The sequence below is a fragment of the Perna viridis genome, chromosome 11 (assembly GCF_037379345.1).
Source record: "Perna viridis isolate PV_CMFRI_1.1 ecotype Kerala chromosome 11, ASM3737934v1, whole genome shotgun sequence".
NCBI lineage: Eukaryota > Metazoa > Mollusca > Bivalvia > Mytilida > Mytilidae > Perna > Perna viridis.
In genome coordinates, this window is record NC_142455.1 from 36,171,866 (window position 1) to 36,192,499 (window position 20,634).

At 33.7% G+C, this 20,634-nt stretch overlaps 1 protein-coding gene across 6 annotated transcripts; it reads right to left on the bottom strand.

Moving 5' to 3' along the window:
• Positions 1-10,463: 10,463 nt before the first annotated feature.
• On the bottom strand, positions 10,464-19,078 carry LOC148603925 (uncharacterized). 6 transcript variants are annotated; one of them, XM_088553037.1, is made up of 4 exons: positions 18,491-19,078; positions 16,039-16,120; positions 15,389-15,478; positions 10,464-12,378 (listed from the first exon to the last, which is right to left on the bottom strand). In XM_088553037.1, the coding sequence occupies exon 4, from the start codon at positions 12,355-12,357 to the stop codon at positions 10,660-10,662; it is 1,698 nt and encodes a 565-aa protein (XP_088409163.1). In that variant the 5' UTR covers positions 12,358-12,378; positions 15,389-15,478; positions 16,039-16,120; positions 18,491-19,078; the 3' UTR covers positions 10,464-10,659. The 6 variants fall into 6 exon arrangements, with proteins under 6 accessions (XP_088409163.1, XP_088409164.1, XP_088409165.1 ...); XM_088553038.1 differs by lacking the exon at positions 16,039-16,120 and adding an exon at positions 18,036-18,047; XM_088553039.1 differs by lacking the exon at positions 16,039-16,120.
• Between the last annotated feature and the right edge of the window lie 1,556 nt (positions 19,079-20,634).

Here is a 20,634-nt window from a genome sequence, read left to right on the forward strand (position 1 = left end):
CAATTTTTGATGCAGCATTAGAAGAACACTTTAAAGGTCTTTTTAGCATACTAAGGGGTTGCATTGGTAATAACAGATTCTAAAAAGCCCGAGTTGCTTATCTTTGAAAATTCGAAACTTTACGGCAATATCATTTGATTGAGTGGAGCAATCATGTATCACCATATACCATTCCTGCAAATATTTCTTAACCTTTGTTAAGGAAAATGTATTTTTAATAAGGGTTTAATAGCAACTTAAAGCGAATGCAGCCACATGATGTGTTACCTGATGAATCGTTTGTAGCATTTCGTTCCGTTATCCTATCAAGTTTTAAAAACTAATGAATCTACAGCCCCAGAGAAGTAAATATTTGATAACTGTCTATTTCAAGGTACGATAGGCTTTGTCGGCTTGATTGTTCAATCAAAAGTGAACAAAACAACAAAAGTGAGTTGTATATGATTGATTGTTGTTGTTTATTGCCGTTTCGGCGACCAGGGCAATATCACGGCAAGAACATCATATATAAAGTAGAGTTGTATATAAAGGTTTTTTCCTACAATATTTATTTAGGGTTGAAAAACCTTAATTATAGTTGAGGGAAGTAAAAGAAGCTGTCATACGACGGCTGATGGACCTTTGGTCGGTCTAGATAAGTTTAAATCGTAAGTATAAATGACAACATTAATGGCAAAGTGCTGCAGATGAAACATCATAAAATCGATAAAACTAAGATGTGCATAAAGATATGGAAAGAACGAAAGACTAACTTATTCTTAACTCGCCCAAAAAGAAACATTATTTACATATGTATAAATACCCGAGAATATTCTATATGACGATGTTCAGATAATCTACTGAGGGCATTTGGTAGACTGGCAGAAATGCAACTTCCAATTGAGAATTCCTTTTCGCGACTTCTTTGAACCAAATTAAAGTCAACATTTTTTTAGATGTTTTTTTTAAATTATTGTAAAAATTATACATAGCATATTACTTTGAATTTAATAACCACAATGTATAACAAAAATCACACTTTTTTAAATATTAATATGCTATCAAATAAAACTATACAAAATTTGCGCACTGCTTACTAAATTGATACCCTACGATATGCACAAATTGATTTGGATCAAAATCTAAATGGGAGGTGCACAATTGGAGTATATACAAAATGTAATGAAGATTCCGTGAAAGTTCAATCAAATTTCGTTTACTCGTTCAGGAGGAGTAACGGATAAGAGATGGGATTCACTGAGTAACGGAAGGAAGGAAGGACAGACGGACACATGTATGTTACAATTAAGTTTCTGGAACAGGATCATGTTGCACAAGATTGAAGTCATCACTATAAAAGTGTTACAGTCGTCATCATGAACTCGTGGATCGTTACGGTGTATCCCTCTGCACCATGAAAACTGATTTATTCAACGTATCATTGTTTTCCTTTCCTCTTTCGTCTTCCCTGGTCTTCACTTTTTATGAGCAATTCGGCGGTTGTTTCAAAAGCAGAAGGCGCTTATCCTTACCCTACCGGTGCACGTGATCCATGCTTCCAATTTTTATTGGTAGTACTTTTGTTATTTTTATGCATTAGTTTGGGTTTTTTTATGTTCTTTGTTGTGTATGTCTGTTTTCCATGTTTGGTATTTGTTCCTGGATTACATTCTTTCAGCTAGAAACTTGGTTTCCTTGATTACTCTTTATAACTTTCTAAATTTATATAGCATAAACATATCAATTTCATTTTAAAGTTGAAAATATTAAGACAATATAAAGTCTATATTATCAGCAAAAATATTAATAGTTTACTGAAATTGATTGCATTGTCTGGTCGCCATCAATATCCTCTATTTCACAAAAAAAATTATTGAAATTTATTCTAAAATTTCTACGATTAAATATGATACAAAATTCCTATATTCTTACTGTTAAAGGTGGCAGATTTACATTCGTCCAGTTGCTTTTGTAATTCAATATAACTACTCTGAAGTTTAGCAACAACCCTTTCCAATTTAGTCAAACGCAATGATTCATCTGAAACACTAGTGCGAATAAATGTTATGATAAAACAGAATACGAAAATAAACTTCGCCCTTTTATACCTTGTTTTGGTACAAATTTAAAGAGAAAGGACATGTATAATAGGCTATGATGGGGTCAGAGGAAGTATACTACTATCTTAACATTGAACTGTCAACGTTTATTTGTTCATTATAATATTTATTCCAAAAGGGAACAATGTTATAATAATAAATGTCCTGCAGAATTTCTGTCATGGAATATTTTTTTCTTCAGTATTATATTTGTTCCAGTAATATAAGGAAATTATGTTATATTTTGATTGATATTACAGTTGTTCCTGATAAGCATTTAATTTTTACACCTGGCTGATTACTATCTAAATCAGAAAGATGTTTTGATTAAGGATTTCATATTGACAATTAATAGTGTTCATTATGAGTTAGATGTATTTAGCTGTGCACAATACATGTTTGTAAAGCAAAGTTGGAGCAGATAAATATGAGAAAAAAAAATATTTATGTTCTTATTTTTATTTATTTATATTTATGGATCTTCTGCTGAAGGTAAGACAATATCTTAACAAATTAAGTTGTGATATAAACCGAAATTTCAATGAAAACAGTGTTTTACAATTTTGTTTACATGCAAACAAGTGAATAATTGTGACTAATTCTAAAGATATAACAGTTTTACCATTCCAAATGAATACTCTATAATATTATTACTATTCGGAATGAACATAACATTACACTTTCACACTGCACCTTTTGTGGATCTATTAACATACACTATTACCGCATGAAACATCAGAAGAAATATTCGATAATACTTTTAGCATTCAGAACGAATTTTATATAATGCTTTTATATTCAGAACAAATATTATATAATACTTTTATATTCAGAACAAATATTCTATTATAAAATTACCATTTAGAATAATATTATATTATAAAATTACCATTTAGAACAAATATTCTATAATACCATTATCTTTCAGAACAAATATTATATAACGCTTTTGCCATTCAGGACAAATATTCTATAAGAATTTCACCATTCACAGCAAATATTACATAATATTTATACTTTTTAAATAAATATAACATTAAGAATAAATATTTATATTTGTGTATTGTTTTCACCATTTTATTGTTTATGTTATTTTATAAAATATATATTTCTAAAGACCAATGTTATTCAAACATACTACAAACATGTATTTTTTCAATTAATTTTTTTCTTAAATATTTCACATCCTTGAAAAAAAAAGAAAATATATGAAAAATCCTAAAACATTGTTTTATTATGTAGGAATGAATGAAAATGAGATGCCATAATATTTATTCCAAAGAAAATTTATTATGTAACAAAAATTCCGTTTGGAGTTTATTTTATGTGATACTAGTTCTGATTCATCGGTACTTTTACTATGTATTTAGAAAATATATTACATCAAATAGATTCCAATTGGAATTTTTGTTACATAATGAATTGTCTTTGGAATAAATATTATGGTGGAACTACAATTCCGTGAACTAGAACATCGCACACTGCATTCTAGTTTTTGATTTGAATTGAAATTGCTAGGATTGTAATTTGATGTAGAAATTTATGTTTTCTTGTACGTTTCTGCCTACGCTGACAAAGGGTAATCAAGAGAACCAATGCTTAAGCTAAATTCAAAAGAATATAAACCAGACAGAGAAAATAGACACATGAAAAAAAAACAAAAAACAAAAAACAAAAAAACTTTGAGCATGGACCAGGTGAACCGGTATAGTAGACGTTCTCTGTTTTTCTAGAAACACCCGCCCGCCCAGTTGCTCATAAAATTTCAATCCAGGGTAGACGAAAGAAAAAATGAAATCTATGACATTGTGCAGAAACCAGTTCTCAATGTGTAGATAAGATGTTACTCGCAAATGATCCACGAGTTCATGATGACGACTAGAAAACTTAAATCTTGCAGTCACAACTCTGTTCCAGAGGTCTAACTAGGTCTAATAGCTTATTTAACAAAGTGTTCAAAGAGTAATCAAGGGAACCAAGGTTATAGCGGTAATCAAAGAGTAATCAAAGGAACCAAGGTTATAGCGGTAATCAAAGAGTAATCAAAGGAGCCAAGGTTATAGCGGTAATCAAAGAGTAATCAAGGGAACCAAGGTTATAGCGGTAATCAAAGAGTAATCAAAGGAGCCAAGGTTATAGCGGTAATCAAAGAGTAATCAAAGGAACCAAGGTTATAGCGGTAATCAAAGAGTAATCAAAGGAGCCAAGGTTGTAGCGGTAATCAAAGAGTAATCAAGGGAACCAAGGTTATAGCGGTAATCAAAGAGTAATCAAAGGAACCAAGGTTATAGCGGTAATCAAAGAGTAATCAAGGGAACCAAGGTTATAGCGGTAATCAGAGTAATCAAAGGAACCAAGGTTATAGCGGTAATCAAAGAGTAATCAAGGGAACCAAGGTTATAGCGGTAATCAAAGAGTAATCAAAGGAACCAAGGTTATAGCGGTAATCAAAGAGTAATAAAAGGAGCCAAGGTTATAGCGGTAATCAAAGAGTAATCAAGGGAGCCAAGGTTATAGCGGTAATCAAAAGAATGTAATACAGGGACAAAGACCAGACGTGGAAAACAGACATACACAGCAAAGAACATCAAGTAACTAAAATCGTACATACAAAATAACAAAAGCAATGAGCAACTCGGACTCCACCAAAAACTGGGAGCATGGACCAGGTGCATCGGTAGGGTAAGCGTCCTCTGCTTTTCTAGAAACACCCGCCAAGTTGCTCATAAAAAGTCAAGTCCGGGGTAGACAAAAGAGGAAAGGAAAACTATGACCTGTTGAATAAATCAGTTTTCATGGTGCAGACGATCCACGAGTCCATGATGACGACCATAAAACTTCTGCAGTGATGACTTCAATCTTGTAGCAACATAACCCTGTTCCAGAAGCCTATTTGTTATAGTTCTAGCGCAATACAAAACAAAAGTTTCGGCAAGCTCTGGCATAACGTATGAGTTGTGGTATGAACACTCCATATGCAGGTGCTGAAGGTATGTTGTCACAGATGAAAGGAAAGTTGAAAATTCTGAATGAAAAGTCATCACGTTTGTCTTAAAGATTGGTCAATAGTCCTTTACAATCGATTTCTAAGTGTAGGTCAAGATATGGGCTGACCTCACGGTGTCTGTAGTATCCTTTATCTCAACTTATTTGGGGTTAATGCGATGTATCAAATCAAACTAAGCAAACTAAAGCACAATTCTGCCATTTGCACCAGTTTGTTCGTCTTATTACATTTCTTTAAACAAAAAATACTCTAAACAAGCTTGCAGAACGTTCGGCTCTGAAGATGGCGTTCACGTACGAGGTTTAAACATCTAAAACACAAAAATTTGGTTATCTCTCTCTTTTTATTTATCCGACATTTGTTATATTCCTTCGTGCACATCTACATGTGATTCCAAACCTTCCTATAAAATGTCATCAAAATCCCTTTAGAGATTTAAGGAAGAGTTGTGCTCACATGAAATTTGGACAGAAAACTGGATGGACGGACATACAAACAGAGACAGAAGTTGGTTCATGTATATTCACAAACTGTACTGGATATTGAAATCAATACAATTATTGTCTACTTAGGGCTCAGCGGCTTATGCAAAACAACTAGGATAAGAGACGTCATCATGTACTTGTAGATCATTACGGTGTACCCACCTGCATTTTGAGAACCAATTTGATCATCATGTCTTATTTTTCTTTCATCTTTTCTACCCCGCACTTCACTCAGCGGGTGTGTCTAGTAATGTAGAGGACGCTTACCCTACCACTGTGCCTGGTCCATGCAGCCCGAGTTGCTTATTTGCTTTTTTTGCTTTGTACGTATTATTAGGTTGTTTAGTGTTCTGTTTGTGTGTGTGTCTGTTTCCCAGTGTGGTCTTTGTCCCTGGATTACATTCTTCTGGAATCTTGGTTCCCTTGATTACTTTTATCAGATCTGATTTATTAGCTGCTGGTACTCAAGTCGCAAATATTTTCACAAGCCAATGCTTAACGACCTGCACAAAAACTTCGACATTCTGATCGACAATATTTAAGTTTAAATTGGATCCCCGGAGGACATGGGATTCCGATTGAAAATTTCAGTATCATTGTGCGCCACTCATGGTCAATCTGTTTCCTAATTCTAATAAGCTTTTTTTCTACTGAAATAGAAAAGAATTGAATATCTTCAATTTCAGCTTCCCATATATAGATGGCGTATATCTATAAACAGTCCTGATTTCAAGGATGATTAACATTCTATCTACCAAAATGAACTATAGATTAAAAAAAACAAACGATATACCACGTTCTGTTCATACATAGATTATTACATGTACATTGATGGTACTGGGCGTTTAAAATTGAAATTCTATGACAAACATGATGATTATGATTTGCCAATTTTAACGTATTCTTTCTTTGTAGCAATCCGTTTCTATAGTGCATGGGATTTGTACATTAAGTGAGATACGCATAAAAAGCTCTCTAAGACAGGGGTTTGTTCAGTCATTTTTTATATCATCACTAGATATTTTAATGGTAGTTACCATAACTCGATGAGCCAATATAAAGTTTCTACGAGACAAAATACTTTGGGCAAGATTTCACGTCTTACTGGATTGCCAAACAATATATCATATTGAGGGTTGTCAGATTTTACTTTCCGTCACATGTGCCGCATACGGTTCAACATGCTTACACTTGCAGTGCACCTGGTGTGACTCCCGGTTTGTTGTCAGACTTTCTATTGCAAGGGATTTGGATTTTTGTGTGCTATAGATTTGATACTGAGTTTTGGTTGTACTTGTCGTAACTTAATCAAAAATTGGATTTCTATTTATGATTGTAATGTAATAAATAAAGTTCGAACGTTTAAACAGAATCTTTTCAGTGTGAAAACGTATCGGTAAGAGTTATCTTCACCGTGAGAACGTATTGGTAAGAGTTATCTTCACCGTGAAAACGTATTGGTAAGAGTTATCTTCACCGTATTACTGATGTTTTATTGGTTCTTACGTTGACTCTCTTGTTAATAAAATAAATGTTGACTAACTCTTTTACATTTCGTCCTACTTCTTGTAATTTTTATCTTGGCATACGCGCGAAGACCTTGTTTTACGTAGACATTTTATGATATGTTTGTTTATTAACATAAAGATGACTGTTTGATAAATTGAATTAATTCGTTCTTTAACAAGGTATTACTCTTTTCCATGTTTTCTAGTATGCCGGCTTTGATAGTTCTTTCACAAAGTTTAAGATTAATGAATCCCACTTAACATTATTATGTTGATGTACCATGTGAAAGTATTTGCACGAAAACCTTGTTTTACTTAGACATTTTATGATATATTTAAATTTCACTAATTGTAAATCCTGTTGGACGTGTTTCATTGATATTTTTGTTTGAGTATAAAAAGTGTGCTTATCAGATGCTTTTGGATTTTGAACTAGCTATCACTCTTTAGAAGTAGATATATCTTGTTGTCTTTTGTCCTATTTGTTAAAGTGGTTGTCTTCTCTGTCGATCTCAAAAGTTAAGTCCGAATGCAACAGATTTTTACATTTACTTTTAATAAAAGATCTCAAAGAGAAATCAACGGAACCAAGACCCCAGCGGAAATCAAAAGCAACTGGGACTCTGGGAGCATTGACTAGGTGCACCGGTAGGGTAAGCAAAGTTAGGAAAACATAAATTGGATAAAAACGACCACGGAACAAAATGCAGGCGAAAACTGACAAGGTGATACGCTTGGTCAAACTGCCAAATTACACAGAAGAAGGCAAGAAGGTGTTCCACTGGTAGCAGTAGAACATTGTTCTTTTGCGTTCCACTACAAAAGGACCAAGAGTAGAACCCGCACTGGCGCTATTTCACAATATCTGAAATTTACTTTATAATTGTTTCCTTTAGAACCCCATTTGTATGGCCTATAAATTCAAACCTGGTACCAGTAATGCACCGATTGCTTTGGTTTACAAGAGTAAGCCACACCTAATAAAACCTTCCCTTATCCAGTGGTACCACAAGATTTTTAGGTCCTTTCTCCATTTCATCAATTCCTGCCATGTGAGCAGTTTTATAACTGTTCATCGCCAAAACGAAAATTAAAACCAAAGAATCGAAGCCCCTGTAATTGTGTGAGGCCCATTATTGCATTGACTATCAGCAATAACCTCACCAATCCTTTACTGTACATAAAAGAAAAGGCTGAAGGCCGCAGATATAGAAAAAAAATTATTTCCTCACAAGACCCATTACTCTGTGTGACATGCTTAACTTTTATCTTGATTATCGGTGGAAAAAAAGAATTTTCTTGTTATCTAATATTTGGCCCAAATATGCAAGGCAAAAACTACCGGAAATAACTGGAGGAATGTAATGTCTGACAAATGACCTTTTATCTCCCAATCACTAGGCCAGTGAGCTTGAGCCCATTTTCCCTTAAAATAAATCCCGAAACTTTTATCTCTTCCTACTGCACTATCGGAGTATAGGTCAATTGACTCATTAGACGTCCAAAATTGATCAAGCATAATTGAGGTCCTGTTGTACTCGCTCAAAAATTTTAACCAATTCTATGTCTGCTTTCATACCTACAGAAACGTTAATTCTATGCCAAGGTTGTTTTACTTGGCAGGTCGCATCTATCAGGGGCGACAGAAAGCTCTGCCCGGCACAGTTTTCTGTATTTCAGCGCGACGTGTCTGTACTTTCCCGATTCTGTCTTCTGCAGATTTCCCTTTCTTCCCTGTATTTTCTGTGCTAAAACACTCTTTGAAGATGCCTTTCTCTTCCTGTTTGGTGGCTTCGTGGTGTTTTTTTTACCATGCGTTTACTGATGGCGTTGATTTGCGGAGATTTAAATTTGAAGTTGACTTTGTTAAATTACCGGATAGAACAAGAAGGCGAATGTGTTAAAAGAGGAATAACTCCAATGTTAGTTCTACACAAAACCCTAACAATATTGCCAAATTACCGACTTTTATCAAACGTGAGTTATCTTGTAACGATAATCCTTCTTATTGTATTTTCCCACCTTTGTACCAAGTTAATGGGAGTTATGAGCTCATAAACGTGTTAGACCCCGCCACGCACTATGTGTGTCTGTCCCAAGCCAGGAACCTGTAGTCCAGTGGTTATTGTTGTTTTTTATGTTAATTGTTATTCGTTGAAAGTTTTATTTCTTTTGAGTAGGGCAATTTTGGTCTTTAATGAATAATTTCAATTCATTTATATTTGCGCCTTTTACAGCTTGCTATAAGGTATGGGTTTTGCCCATCACTGAAGAGCGGGGTTACGGTAGAAGTCAAATTCGTTTCTTGGCTTTAGGTGAATGACTGTCTCAATGGCAATCATACCACATATCCTATTTATATTTTGACTTTCGTATATTCAGTTTTTACAATCAAGTTTTCCAAGTTTTATTTTGTCGTAGCTTTAAGACGATTCCTTGCTGTTATTATTATTCTTCTACTGATTCTTTTCCTGCCAAAAATGACATCTCAGAAAATATTATTTGTATACAGTAAATTGTTAAAAATTATCAAATCTATAATTTATTCAACGAGACCAATATGTTATGACGAGTACTTACATTAGAAATTGTATTTTTTGTCAAAATTTAGTTTCGTATTGATTGGCTTATATTTAAAAAAGTGATAATAACTGTAAAAACTGTAGAACATGTTGATTATGCGGAACTCTTTCGGTTACAACATAATCAAAACTTTCAAAAACTAATGGATGCTTTGGAAAATGTGACCTTCCATCTTCAGCTTGAAGAGGTCTACAAGTGTCTCCATTTGGTAAAAGTGGTATGACGACTCCTCATTGGAGTTATCGCCCTTCAAAGGTCAAAATGAGGATTTTTGTGTGTTAACTTATATTTTGAAAACCTAAATAGACAGAAAATAACTTTTGGCCTAAATGTCTTCAAATGGTTCAATTCGTGTAAAAAAAAACCTTTATTATATTATTTGTCCTTCAAATGCCAAACATGACCAATTTTATTGTTTTAAGTTGATAACCTGAAAAACATAACAGATAACAGATAAAAAATCCTAACCTTTAATTGATGACATGATCATTATGACAAAAGTATGGTATGATCCAAGTTGAATAGTGGCACTTATTGCATTTGAAAGATAAAAGTGACGGATTGAATCAGAGAGTTGAAATAGTTTCCTTTGGTGCGACACCATGTCATGGTAATAAAGTATCTTTGATTCACAGTCAAAACCGTTAATACCACTCAGAGGTATTTTTGTTTGTTTGTTTTTGTTTTTGTCTTTGTTTTTTTTTTTTGCGATAAATCAAACAATTAAACAGTTTCGTCTTCTCTTGACTGTATTCCTCTGTCATCTAAAATCAAAAGACAATGAAAAGAAAAAGATAACACAAATATTATAACTTATTATTGTGACAATCTGTATTGATGTGACCTTCACCAAAATCAAGAAATATAACGGCAGTTGATTTTTTTGTGAAAATACTAATAGTCTACTTATTGACTGGCTTGTCCTAATCAACTTAATTCTGAGTATGCGACAATGAATAAATTAAAATGACTTTCAAATCTTTTTGTTAAAAATGATACTAAGAAACTTTGGCTCGTTGCTTTTGCCGGTTTTGAGTTTGCGCTAAGACACTTTCGGGTACCCTCGGTTTACCAATTATGTCTTTGCGCATGTTTGGTTTTGTTATTCCCGCTTTTTCACCATCAGCATCATACACGTATTGCAAATCAGATTCAGACTGCTGGCGTCCTTCGTCGACAAGATATTCCGACAAGTCGACATCAGAATCGGTATAAGTCGTTCTTGAGGTGGCACTCCTTACACTTCTAGCATCATCTTGTTCTTGTGCCATTTCCTCCATTCTGTGGGTAACCGTCTCAAGGTCATATGCTAACTCGCCATTTAGGTACCGTTTCATAGATTTATTGATGCTGTCAGATTTCGATGTTCTCAATAACACTATTTGTTTTTCTAATTCTTTCTTTGCGTTTTGTTTTTCTTTAACTTCGCTTTTAAGAACTTCAATTTTATTTTGTACGTCGCCGACAAAATGTATAAACGTGGGACGCAGCTCGAGTTCTAAAAGGTAATCATCTTGGACAACAGATTTTTCAAACTCAAGCATTTGTAACGAATTCTGTTTTGTCTCAATATCATATTCCAGCTTTTTACACCTTTCTAGGAGTTCGGTATGTTTGGGGCTATTATTCGGAAGAAATTTGATTTGATCACTCGTACGGTCTAGATCTGCTACAGCCCTCTGATAGTCTCTTTGGGCTCTCTGCATTCGATTATCTACCTTCTCGAAGGCATTTGTCAGTTCGTCGGATCGTTTTTCTCGTTTTGAGAGCCTCTTTTCGTCATTCGACAATGTAACGATTTTTTCTTGCTTTTCTGTAATGTTTTTATTTATAGTATTTATGTGTTCTTTAACTTCGTTAACTCTTTGATCGACCTCAGCTGAAGGTATTCTGCTCCGTACACTGCGAACACTTGTGGGTTTACTTTCTACATGAGATGGCAGTGGTGGTGGTTGGGGCTTTGTTTTCTTGAGGGGAAGACGGTCGCCGTAAATTCTGACAGCAAGTGAAAGCCACTCTCGTCCTAAATCGATTGCCTTATACGATTTGACAAAAACGTCTGGAACCATTCTTAAAATGGGTTCAAACTGGTGGTAATTTTCAAACTGAAGAAGTTCGTGGTGACTGTCTGCGTCAAAAATACTTATATCTAAATCTCCATCACTGAGAAGATCGCCCCATTTGTGACATAGATCACTTAGTTCAGTAACCACTGATGGTAATCTAGCTTGATCGCGGGCTAGTTTTGATTTGTTTGCAGTGGAGCCAGAATTTCGACCCGATGGTAAAGCATTTTGGTGATCTTCTTGGTCGTAGTACTCCTCCTTTAAACTTTTTAAGATGTTACTATCAAAGTATGCTTTAAGGTCTCTAAGGTACCGGACATCACGATCGAACGTCTCGAAGTTTTTCAAAGATCGAAGTTCGTGGTCAGATGCTTTTCCTCTGATTGCAGCTTCCTCTATAGTTTTGATCAGCTGACGGACATGTCGCATAGATTGAATCTTTCTATTCGGATCTGCAGTTGTTACACGCTGGCCTCCTCGTGACCTTGGCGTGTCGATTTCAGAATTCAAGGTCAGCAACATGTCATAAAGGTTTTCTTTGGAAAAGCGTGATATGGCGTGGCGCAATAGTTTTTCGAAGGCCATTAGTTGTTTTGGTATTTTGTCTGGACCCTCGATGCTGGAATTCATACTACCTCCAATACCAGGAGTCTGTAAAATAAAGACAATTGATATGAGTATGTCAAACCTATTCACGGAATTTGATATATCATCCCAACGTAAATTAATAGTATTACAAGTAATGAAGAGCGAAGAAAATGTTCGTAAGTATTAAAGTACGTCCACTCACACAGCACAGTTTCATGAATTATAATATTTACGTATAACGTACTATTGTGTATGGTTTAACCACAATAAAATGGGCCCGGGGAGAGGCACAAATGATGTGAATCTTATCCCGTTTTTTTTTAATGTCATCTAGAAGCAACTGAAAAGGGTAGTGTTATAGAGAAAGAACATTTACATATACGCCACATTTATTATACTGACCGGAATGATTATTACATTTGACTAATTTTACAAAGAAACATTGAATAATACCAGGTAAAGATTTCATGTAATACTATCATTAGTGTGTTATTCCATTTTTATTTCTTATAAAATGATTTTAAGAAGTCAGTACAACTCAACCAAAGTCAACCACGAACAGAAAAGCATATACATGTGAAGGAAATCAATTGAAAGGTAAAGTAAGTTTTGTTGTCTTTTTTGGGGGGGACGATAAAGCTATGGAAAATCTTATTCTGATGTTTAGTCTTTCTTTGAATTGTAACTACGCAGAAGCTTTACATAATGTATATAAGATATTGTGTGGAATGCATGTATTATATGTTGATATAAATTATCCCATATGAAAATTCAAAAATGTTTCTTGTGATTAGTTAAAATAATATATGTCTGGACGGAAGTATTCAGAAATATGTATATTATCCACATCTATTTACAAGTACTTGTCTAGAGATTACAACTATTGGTTGTTTAGTTCTGAGAGCTCGTGGAACACGCAATGGTTGAACAATATAGGTTTTCATACATTTCAGAGAGATCGTTGAACAGCATGGGTTTTTACAATATCAACTATATTTACTCAGTACACAAAACTTATAATGTAATCAAAGTGATCGTTGATATCCGTGTTAAAGAACTAAGACATATTTGTATAATCCTAAGATTTATCTTGACATATAAGCACTATATACTTCAAGAGATTAAAATGTCAATATATTGTTAATGCTATCATGGTTTACTTTGTCATTCCGTACATGTCGATTTGTAGTATGTTGGTTTAAATTAAGACAGCATTTCAAGCACCAGAACTAAATTTAGAGCAAGCACTGCAGTATGACCACCGTTAGACTACAAACATATAGTAAATTACATCACTATTTGAACTCCAATAGCGATTTTCCATGACCACCACAATATGCCTAATTCGTCGCCTTTACCTGACCGGAACAGTTTTTATTCTTTTCTGAGGGAAGGAAGCGGGCAGGGAGGGGTACTAGTTAGGGCATCCTTTAAGGAGTACTTGCTTCTATGCACAGCATGATTTTCGAGAAAGCATTCTACAGTTTTGTTTTAATTTATTTTCGTGTCTTTGTTTTTCATGTAATTTTAGTATGACCGATGCTAAGCTTTTAGTAAGGTCATATTTTACGTCATACATTGTACACGACGTACTAGTCCAGTAAGGCATACTTATATTTCATGTCATCTCAGACTGGCATTTTGGTGTCAAACATATAAGTACATGTAATTACACACAATAAGTAATATGTGAACACTAAAACTCGTTTTAACTACAATGGTTAATCATTGTAATAGTTTTTTTTTAAATACTAACATTAAATGATTTGAATTGCCATTATCACACTCCTTTATCTGATCCCAAAGTTTTTTGACGTACAAATGGACACATTGATAATCCACTTGTCTTGTAATCATTTTAAGTTATGACAGAGCGTCATTTAAATCTTATGAGAAAAAGGTAAATACATTATGGCGTATAATTACGTTCTTAGTGAAATAGTAAATACACTCTAAACCTGAGTATTTACCCCAAACACAATGTCTGACTAAATAGGATCATGACGGCATTGTTAAGAAACTCAGCTATTTTGTAGTAAACTATTTACTTTCTTTCGACTGAAGTTGGCTAAAATGAGCCACATGGAGAGATGGGAAAACGAATTGGAGTGAATATGTGAAATACGTGCAGTATTACTTATTATTGAATTCCTTTCATTCAGTAAAACTACTGTTGTTTATAATGATATATGTATTGCTCATATTATCCCAACCAATATCTTAATTAGACTTTATATGAATAAAGGAAACGGGATCATTGATTTCTTCAACAAATAAAAGTTCTACAAGATCAAACATTGTACTTCAAAAGTAATTATACAGTTTTACAATACAAAGGTTGTACATAAGTTGCGGCTTTAGATGTCTAAAGAACACTGACAGGCTTTAAGTTATAATCTAATCAAGTCCGGCGGGTTTCACTTGAATGGAAGTGTTCCTGTCATTGTTGTAGACTTAAAATGTATGATGCTGACAATACATATATACCAAATCATCAGGTCAGGAGGGTTTCACTTGAATGGAAGTGTTCCTGTCATTGTTGTAGACTTAAGATGTAAAATGTTATAATACACAGGCAAATTTTTTCATGTGATTTTCACGTGAATTTCACATGATTTTCACCTGAATTGAGCAAATTAACTAAGAGATTTCACGTGAAATTCACACGAAATGTTCACACGAAATTCGTATTTAGTGAATCTCTCATGAAAATCATGTTAATTTCTTGTGAATTTCACATGAATTTCATGTGAAGCTCGATTAACATGAATTTCACGTGAAAAATATTTGCCTGTGTATACATGTACACCAAATAACGAGTTCACCCTGGAACAAGTCAAAACATCAGCCACTTTGGCTTTTAAACGATTTCTTTCAGCAGTGTTGAATTGCAGGAGCATATTTTTTTAATGCTGATAAATGATAAATCCAAAAATTGGACTGGTGAATCCAAGGATGAATTCCTCCATTCAAACAAAGAACAGTTGAATTCAAAGTTGGATATTGCAAATTAACCATTGTTCTCATGATGGTTACTCAAAATATAAAATAAACAGAAAATAATACTACATACAATTAAACTCTATGACTGATAAGTTTAGGGACGCCTTTCCTTGGATCGATCCACCCCTACCAACTACCATCAATCCATCTACCAACCACCCTGAAAATTATGCCTTAAATATACCATGAAGGCCAACCTACATGTTTATCCTATAGTACAAAACGCTTGTGCATTTAAAAGCTAAGTATGTCATTCCTATGGACTCTAAAATCTCTCAACATGTTAAAACTACATGAATATAATTATTTAGTCTGATATCAAACGAAATAAAACATTAGAAAACAAAAGTGAAGTTTATAAGTACACACAACAAACAGAAAACTATGGTGTATCGTTTAAAGAGCAACTTGTATAAAATAATTGCCAAATTTTTACATTATTATAAACTAATAAAATGTCCTTTCTGTTGATTTAAATTGTTTCAATATTGAAAAAAGAAAGTATGAATGTAAACACTAAGTTATATCCATCGAACAACGGAATGGTCAATATGATAAGAACTTTACCGACGGGTATTTTTTCCTTTCTATACCAAACTGTTATTTTCTCAATAGATGTAATTCATTACAACTAAAAGAAAAACAACCGGAGAGTAAAGTTCAAAAAAGATGTACTTTTAATGAAAACAACTCACAGAACAAATGAGAATGAATACTAACCAAGATAAACTAGATGTACCATAGTGAATTAGGATTCTCAAAGAGAGGAACGAGCTGAAGTTCTATAATGATCATTTTGATGCTGAAAATCAAGAAATGTTAGAATTTGATAATATATTCTATTTTTGTAGATCAAATATATTTTCTGTATAAGATTTCTCACTTTTAATTATAAACATAAACAAATGAGAAAAAAAAAGTTAAATTACAATTTTTTTTATAAGTTATGAAAAAAAAATCCTGATATTTGATAACAAGGTTATACAATCATTTCTGTGCATGTGTGCCAAGGAGATCTTATTCTATATTCTGTAGTGGTTTCAAATGTATACCAGATTAATCAAAAAAAGTTTCATAATTATCTTTGGAGTCTTGCTTGCCAATTCACAACGGTCTACATATACAGGAAACCAAAATCAAATGGTCACAATAGGAGATAAGGTACATGTATACTAGTAGCAGTTACATGTAGTCTATTTCTATTGTTGGCAAAGTTTAAATGCTTTGTTGTGGTTTTGTCGTCGTATCGGAGATGGTAGGCGTTGACGTTTAGATGTATGAAATTGTTAAAAACAAAATTGTAAGGTCTGGTCTCCTTGATGTGGTACGTACAAAACAATAGGAGTCAATCAGGATATTGGGTTCTTGTCTTAAAATGTTATCAAAGTTATTGAGTTTTAACAATTGCAAAGCACTCCTTCTGAATACAATACCACTGTGTTTTATAGTTCTCCCCCTGAGATGGCAGTGAAAGCGTATCCTATCAGCAATGGTATAAAATGCTTGCACACGGATATAGTTGTTATACGTCTTTTAAATAATTCCTTAGATCAATTAATTTTTCATTTCAGTGTTCTTGTTGATCAAAGGGGCGGTTTTTTTTCAAATGGAATAAAAATTGCCCGTATCGATTTACATTAGTTGTTATTTTACCTACAATAGCACGTGAACTCGAGTCGATGTTCAATTATAGATACAAGTGGAGTGGCCCAGGGGTTGAAGCTCCCTCCTTTCATTGGAAACTTTCTTAAAATTGTGCAAATTTTGGGCAATGACGAAATAATAATCTAGACACCGTCCCTTAAAATTTCTGAATCAGAACCTCCTCCCTTTAATGTCTTACTTATTGGCCCTTGTTATTAAAAGTGATAGAATGCACTTCGGGATATTAGATTCAGGAGACAAGGTAGTGCCAAGATGAATTTGTTACATGGTTTGCTACCAATCCAGACAGGATCCTAGAGTGTTTAAATCATTTTAATATTGCGTTTTTAGAGTTTCGTTCAAAAACCTGAATTTTCAAAAGCGGTTAACGTCGAAACAAAAGAACCCATTGAGGGTCTCTACCTTTAATAATTAGCAATAAAATATAGTCGCAGTACATATGTACGTTCTTCATTGATTGTTTCTTCTACGTTCAAACTATTTTCAAAATATGTATTTATATGTATAAAACAAATGATAGTGATCAGTGACAATAAAAGGCGATCGTAACAGTAATAAAGGAATGACAATAGAAAATATAATCCAAGTTTATGAAGCAGAGGAGAACAGCATCACTAAAGAACACACGAAGAAATGAATGAGAGCTGTTCCTACGCATTTGTTTGATGTGTTTGTTTGTTTGTTTACTTGTTTGTTTTGTCTTTTGTTTTGTTTTGTTTTAAAGATGATCTGAATGCAAAGTTATGAAATAACAAGTGGGTAAGTTCGCGTCATTTCGTTTGTTTGCAACAAGAAATTATTTCAACCAGTTTCTTCCAACAGGAAATCTTTCTTTTTTTTAATTGACGGTGATCATGGCAAGCACTTCCCCATGTAGTCTTTACTAAACGTATTTAATGCAAAATTTAGGTTGCTGTTTGTATGACAATCATTTCTATTCTTCAAGATTTCAAGCACTTAGTCTACTGCATGCATACTATAAACTAATCACACAAAGCATGAAACAGATAAACTAGCTACTGACATATAGCTAAAGTCTTAAATTTACTTACTTCGTTGTAATACTATAGAAAGAAGAGAGAATAAGAATTGAGATCAAGGTTATAGTCATACTCGTCCATGGATTATTAATTCAAACGCATCCATGCCAAGTAAGTACTCAATTTTAAGTTTTACTCATCGGCGGATCATAACCCCCCAGCCGGTCCAACCGGTATGCTCAAAAAGTTTGGTAGTTTATATAGAAAATCACCGAAAATCACTGGAGCGGGGCCCCCTTTTTAGTCAGTTCACGCCCCTAGCTCCTCTTTGCGGAATTTCTGGATCTGCCAATGTATATAGATAATGATAAACATCAAAGGCATTAAAGACACGTATTGGAGTTATTTGGAAATAACTTCGTTAAGTGAAAGTGGGTCCCATTGCCTTAGTTATTAGTGCTGCATATTTTGTATTTGCAGTTGATACTATATAGGCTATGTTTACTGTTATTACATAATTGACATACCTCCAATAGCATGTCCATATCCTGGGCCACTTGATTGGTCAGCATCGTGGAGTGTCTCTGTTATATCCTGTGTAAATCGCCTTAATAAAATTACGCTCTCAAAGCCTAAACTTTCATCTTAATAACTATATTCTGTTTCCTTACTGTATAATATCACTGAGTATATAAATATTCAGGAATCAATATATCAAATACAGCAGGTTTTTCCTTCTTTGAAACGCTGTTCTTTTGTTGATATTTAGAAACTGTATTGCAATTAATCCATTTCATTTATGTCCACAATCTTCATAAAGAATTTTTCTCTTCACAAGGAATTTAGAACGTCGTCTGTAAGTGAAGATATTGTGTCTGATATTTTCTTCAATAGAAATTTTTAAATCGTTCCAATATATTTTGATAACACGTTTCAAAAATCAATAAAATCTATCGTTAATAAAGTTATCAACCTGGACAATTTGTTCGTTTCCATTCAAATTTTCTACAACTAAAATCCAATACAAAAGTGTAAACAAAATAGGACGTTCCCCCAGAGAAATTGAATGTTCATTCAAATCTGTTAGGACCGTTAAATATTCAGGACTTGGTCGTGACATGTTTGTAAGATTAAAAAAAATCTTTTATTTACTCAATTGCGGACAATGAATATTCATTCAACGCATCGATGATATTGTTTTGTCATTAAACTGATATGTATAAAAATGGATTTGTAAGAAATTTAAGTCGCTGGGTTTTAAATTCTTTGTCGATATCATTTTCTTGTCTAATTGGCGAAACATATATTTTATATCCATACTTTAATTTTATTTTCACGCATTACAATACAAAGCGAAATTAGTTAGTTCGATCGAGTGTGATTAAAATCTGTGCACGCTAATGTAGTTAAGTTATAAATCATGTTTTGCACTTAAAACTATAAAAAGAAAAGAAAAGAGGACTGTGGTTCCTATATTTGAATTATGAATTTAGTCTAACCAATAAAATCAATTCGATATATTGCAGATAGCTGATTAGTTTTCTATTTGTGTATACATTGCATGTAGAATTTGTTGAATTAAATCAAGACAGTGCATTTATCTTTTGAGTACACTTTCATCTACTCAATATTATGTAATTGTTAATAGATAAGACAGATTGATTGAAATTAATTTAATTGTTAAATGTTTAGTTAAAGCAGATTAAGGTTGAGATTCAATATTTTATCATACATGTGGTGCATTACACAGCCCATTTAACAATTCATGAACCATTGCTTTTGAAATCGTTTAGCTAAGCTAACTATGAAGAAACGCGTCTTAATAATAATTATAAAACACTCATGTAATAAAAATAGGTACTTGATCATACTCAGATATCTTTTTATGAATAGTTTCACGTCATTTATTTTAGGCCTTTTACAGCTTACTTTACGGTATGGATTTTGCCTATCATTGAGGACCTTGTTGTGAATTGTTTGTTGCCTGGCATTTGGTAGATTCTTGAATTGTTTGTGGCTTGGCATTTGATGGATTCTTGAATTGTTTGTGGCTTGGCATTTGGTGGATTCTTGAATTGTTCGTGGCTTGGCATTTGGTGGATTCTTGAATTGTTTGTGGCTTGGCATTTGATGGATTCTTGAATTGTTTGTTGCCTGGCATTTGGTGGATTCATGCATTGTTTGTGGCTTGGCATTTGGTGGATTCTTGAATTGTTTGTGGCTTGCCATTTGGTGGATTCATGGATTGTTTGTGGCTTGGCATTTGGTGGATTCTTGAATTGTTTGTGGCTTGGCATTTGGTGGATTCTTGAATTGTTCGTGGCTTGGCATTTGGTGGATTCATGCATTGTTTGTGGCTTGGCATTTGGTGGATTCTTGAATTGTTTGTGGCTTGCCATTTGGTGGATTCATGGATTGTTTGTGGCTTGCCATTTGGTGGATTCTTGAATTGTTTGTGGCTTGGCATTTGTTGGATTCTTGAATTGTTTGTTGCCTGGCATTTGGTGGATTCATGGATTGTTTGTTGCTTGGCAATTGGTGGATTCATGGATTGTTTGTTGCTTGGCATTTATTTGGTGGATTTTTGAATTGTTTGTTGCCTGGCATTTTGGTGGATTTTATTTACTTCACACTTGCAAGTTTCTAATCGAAAGATACAACATCAAATCCA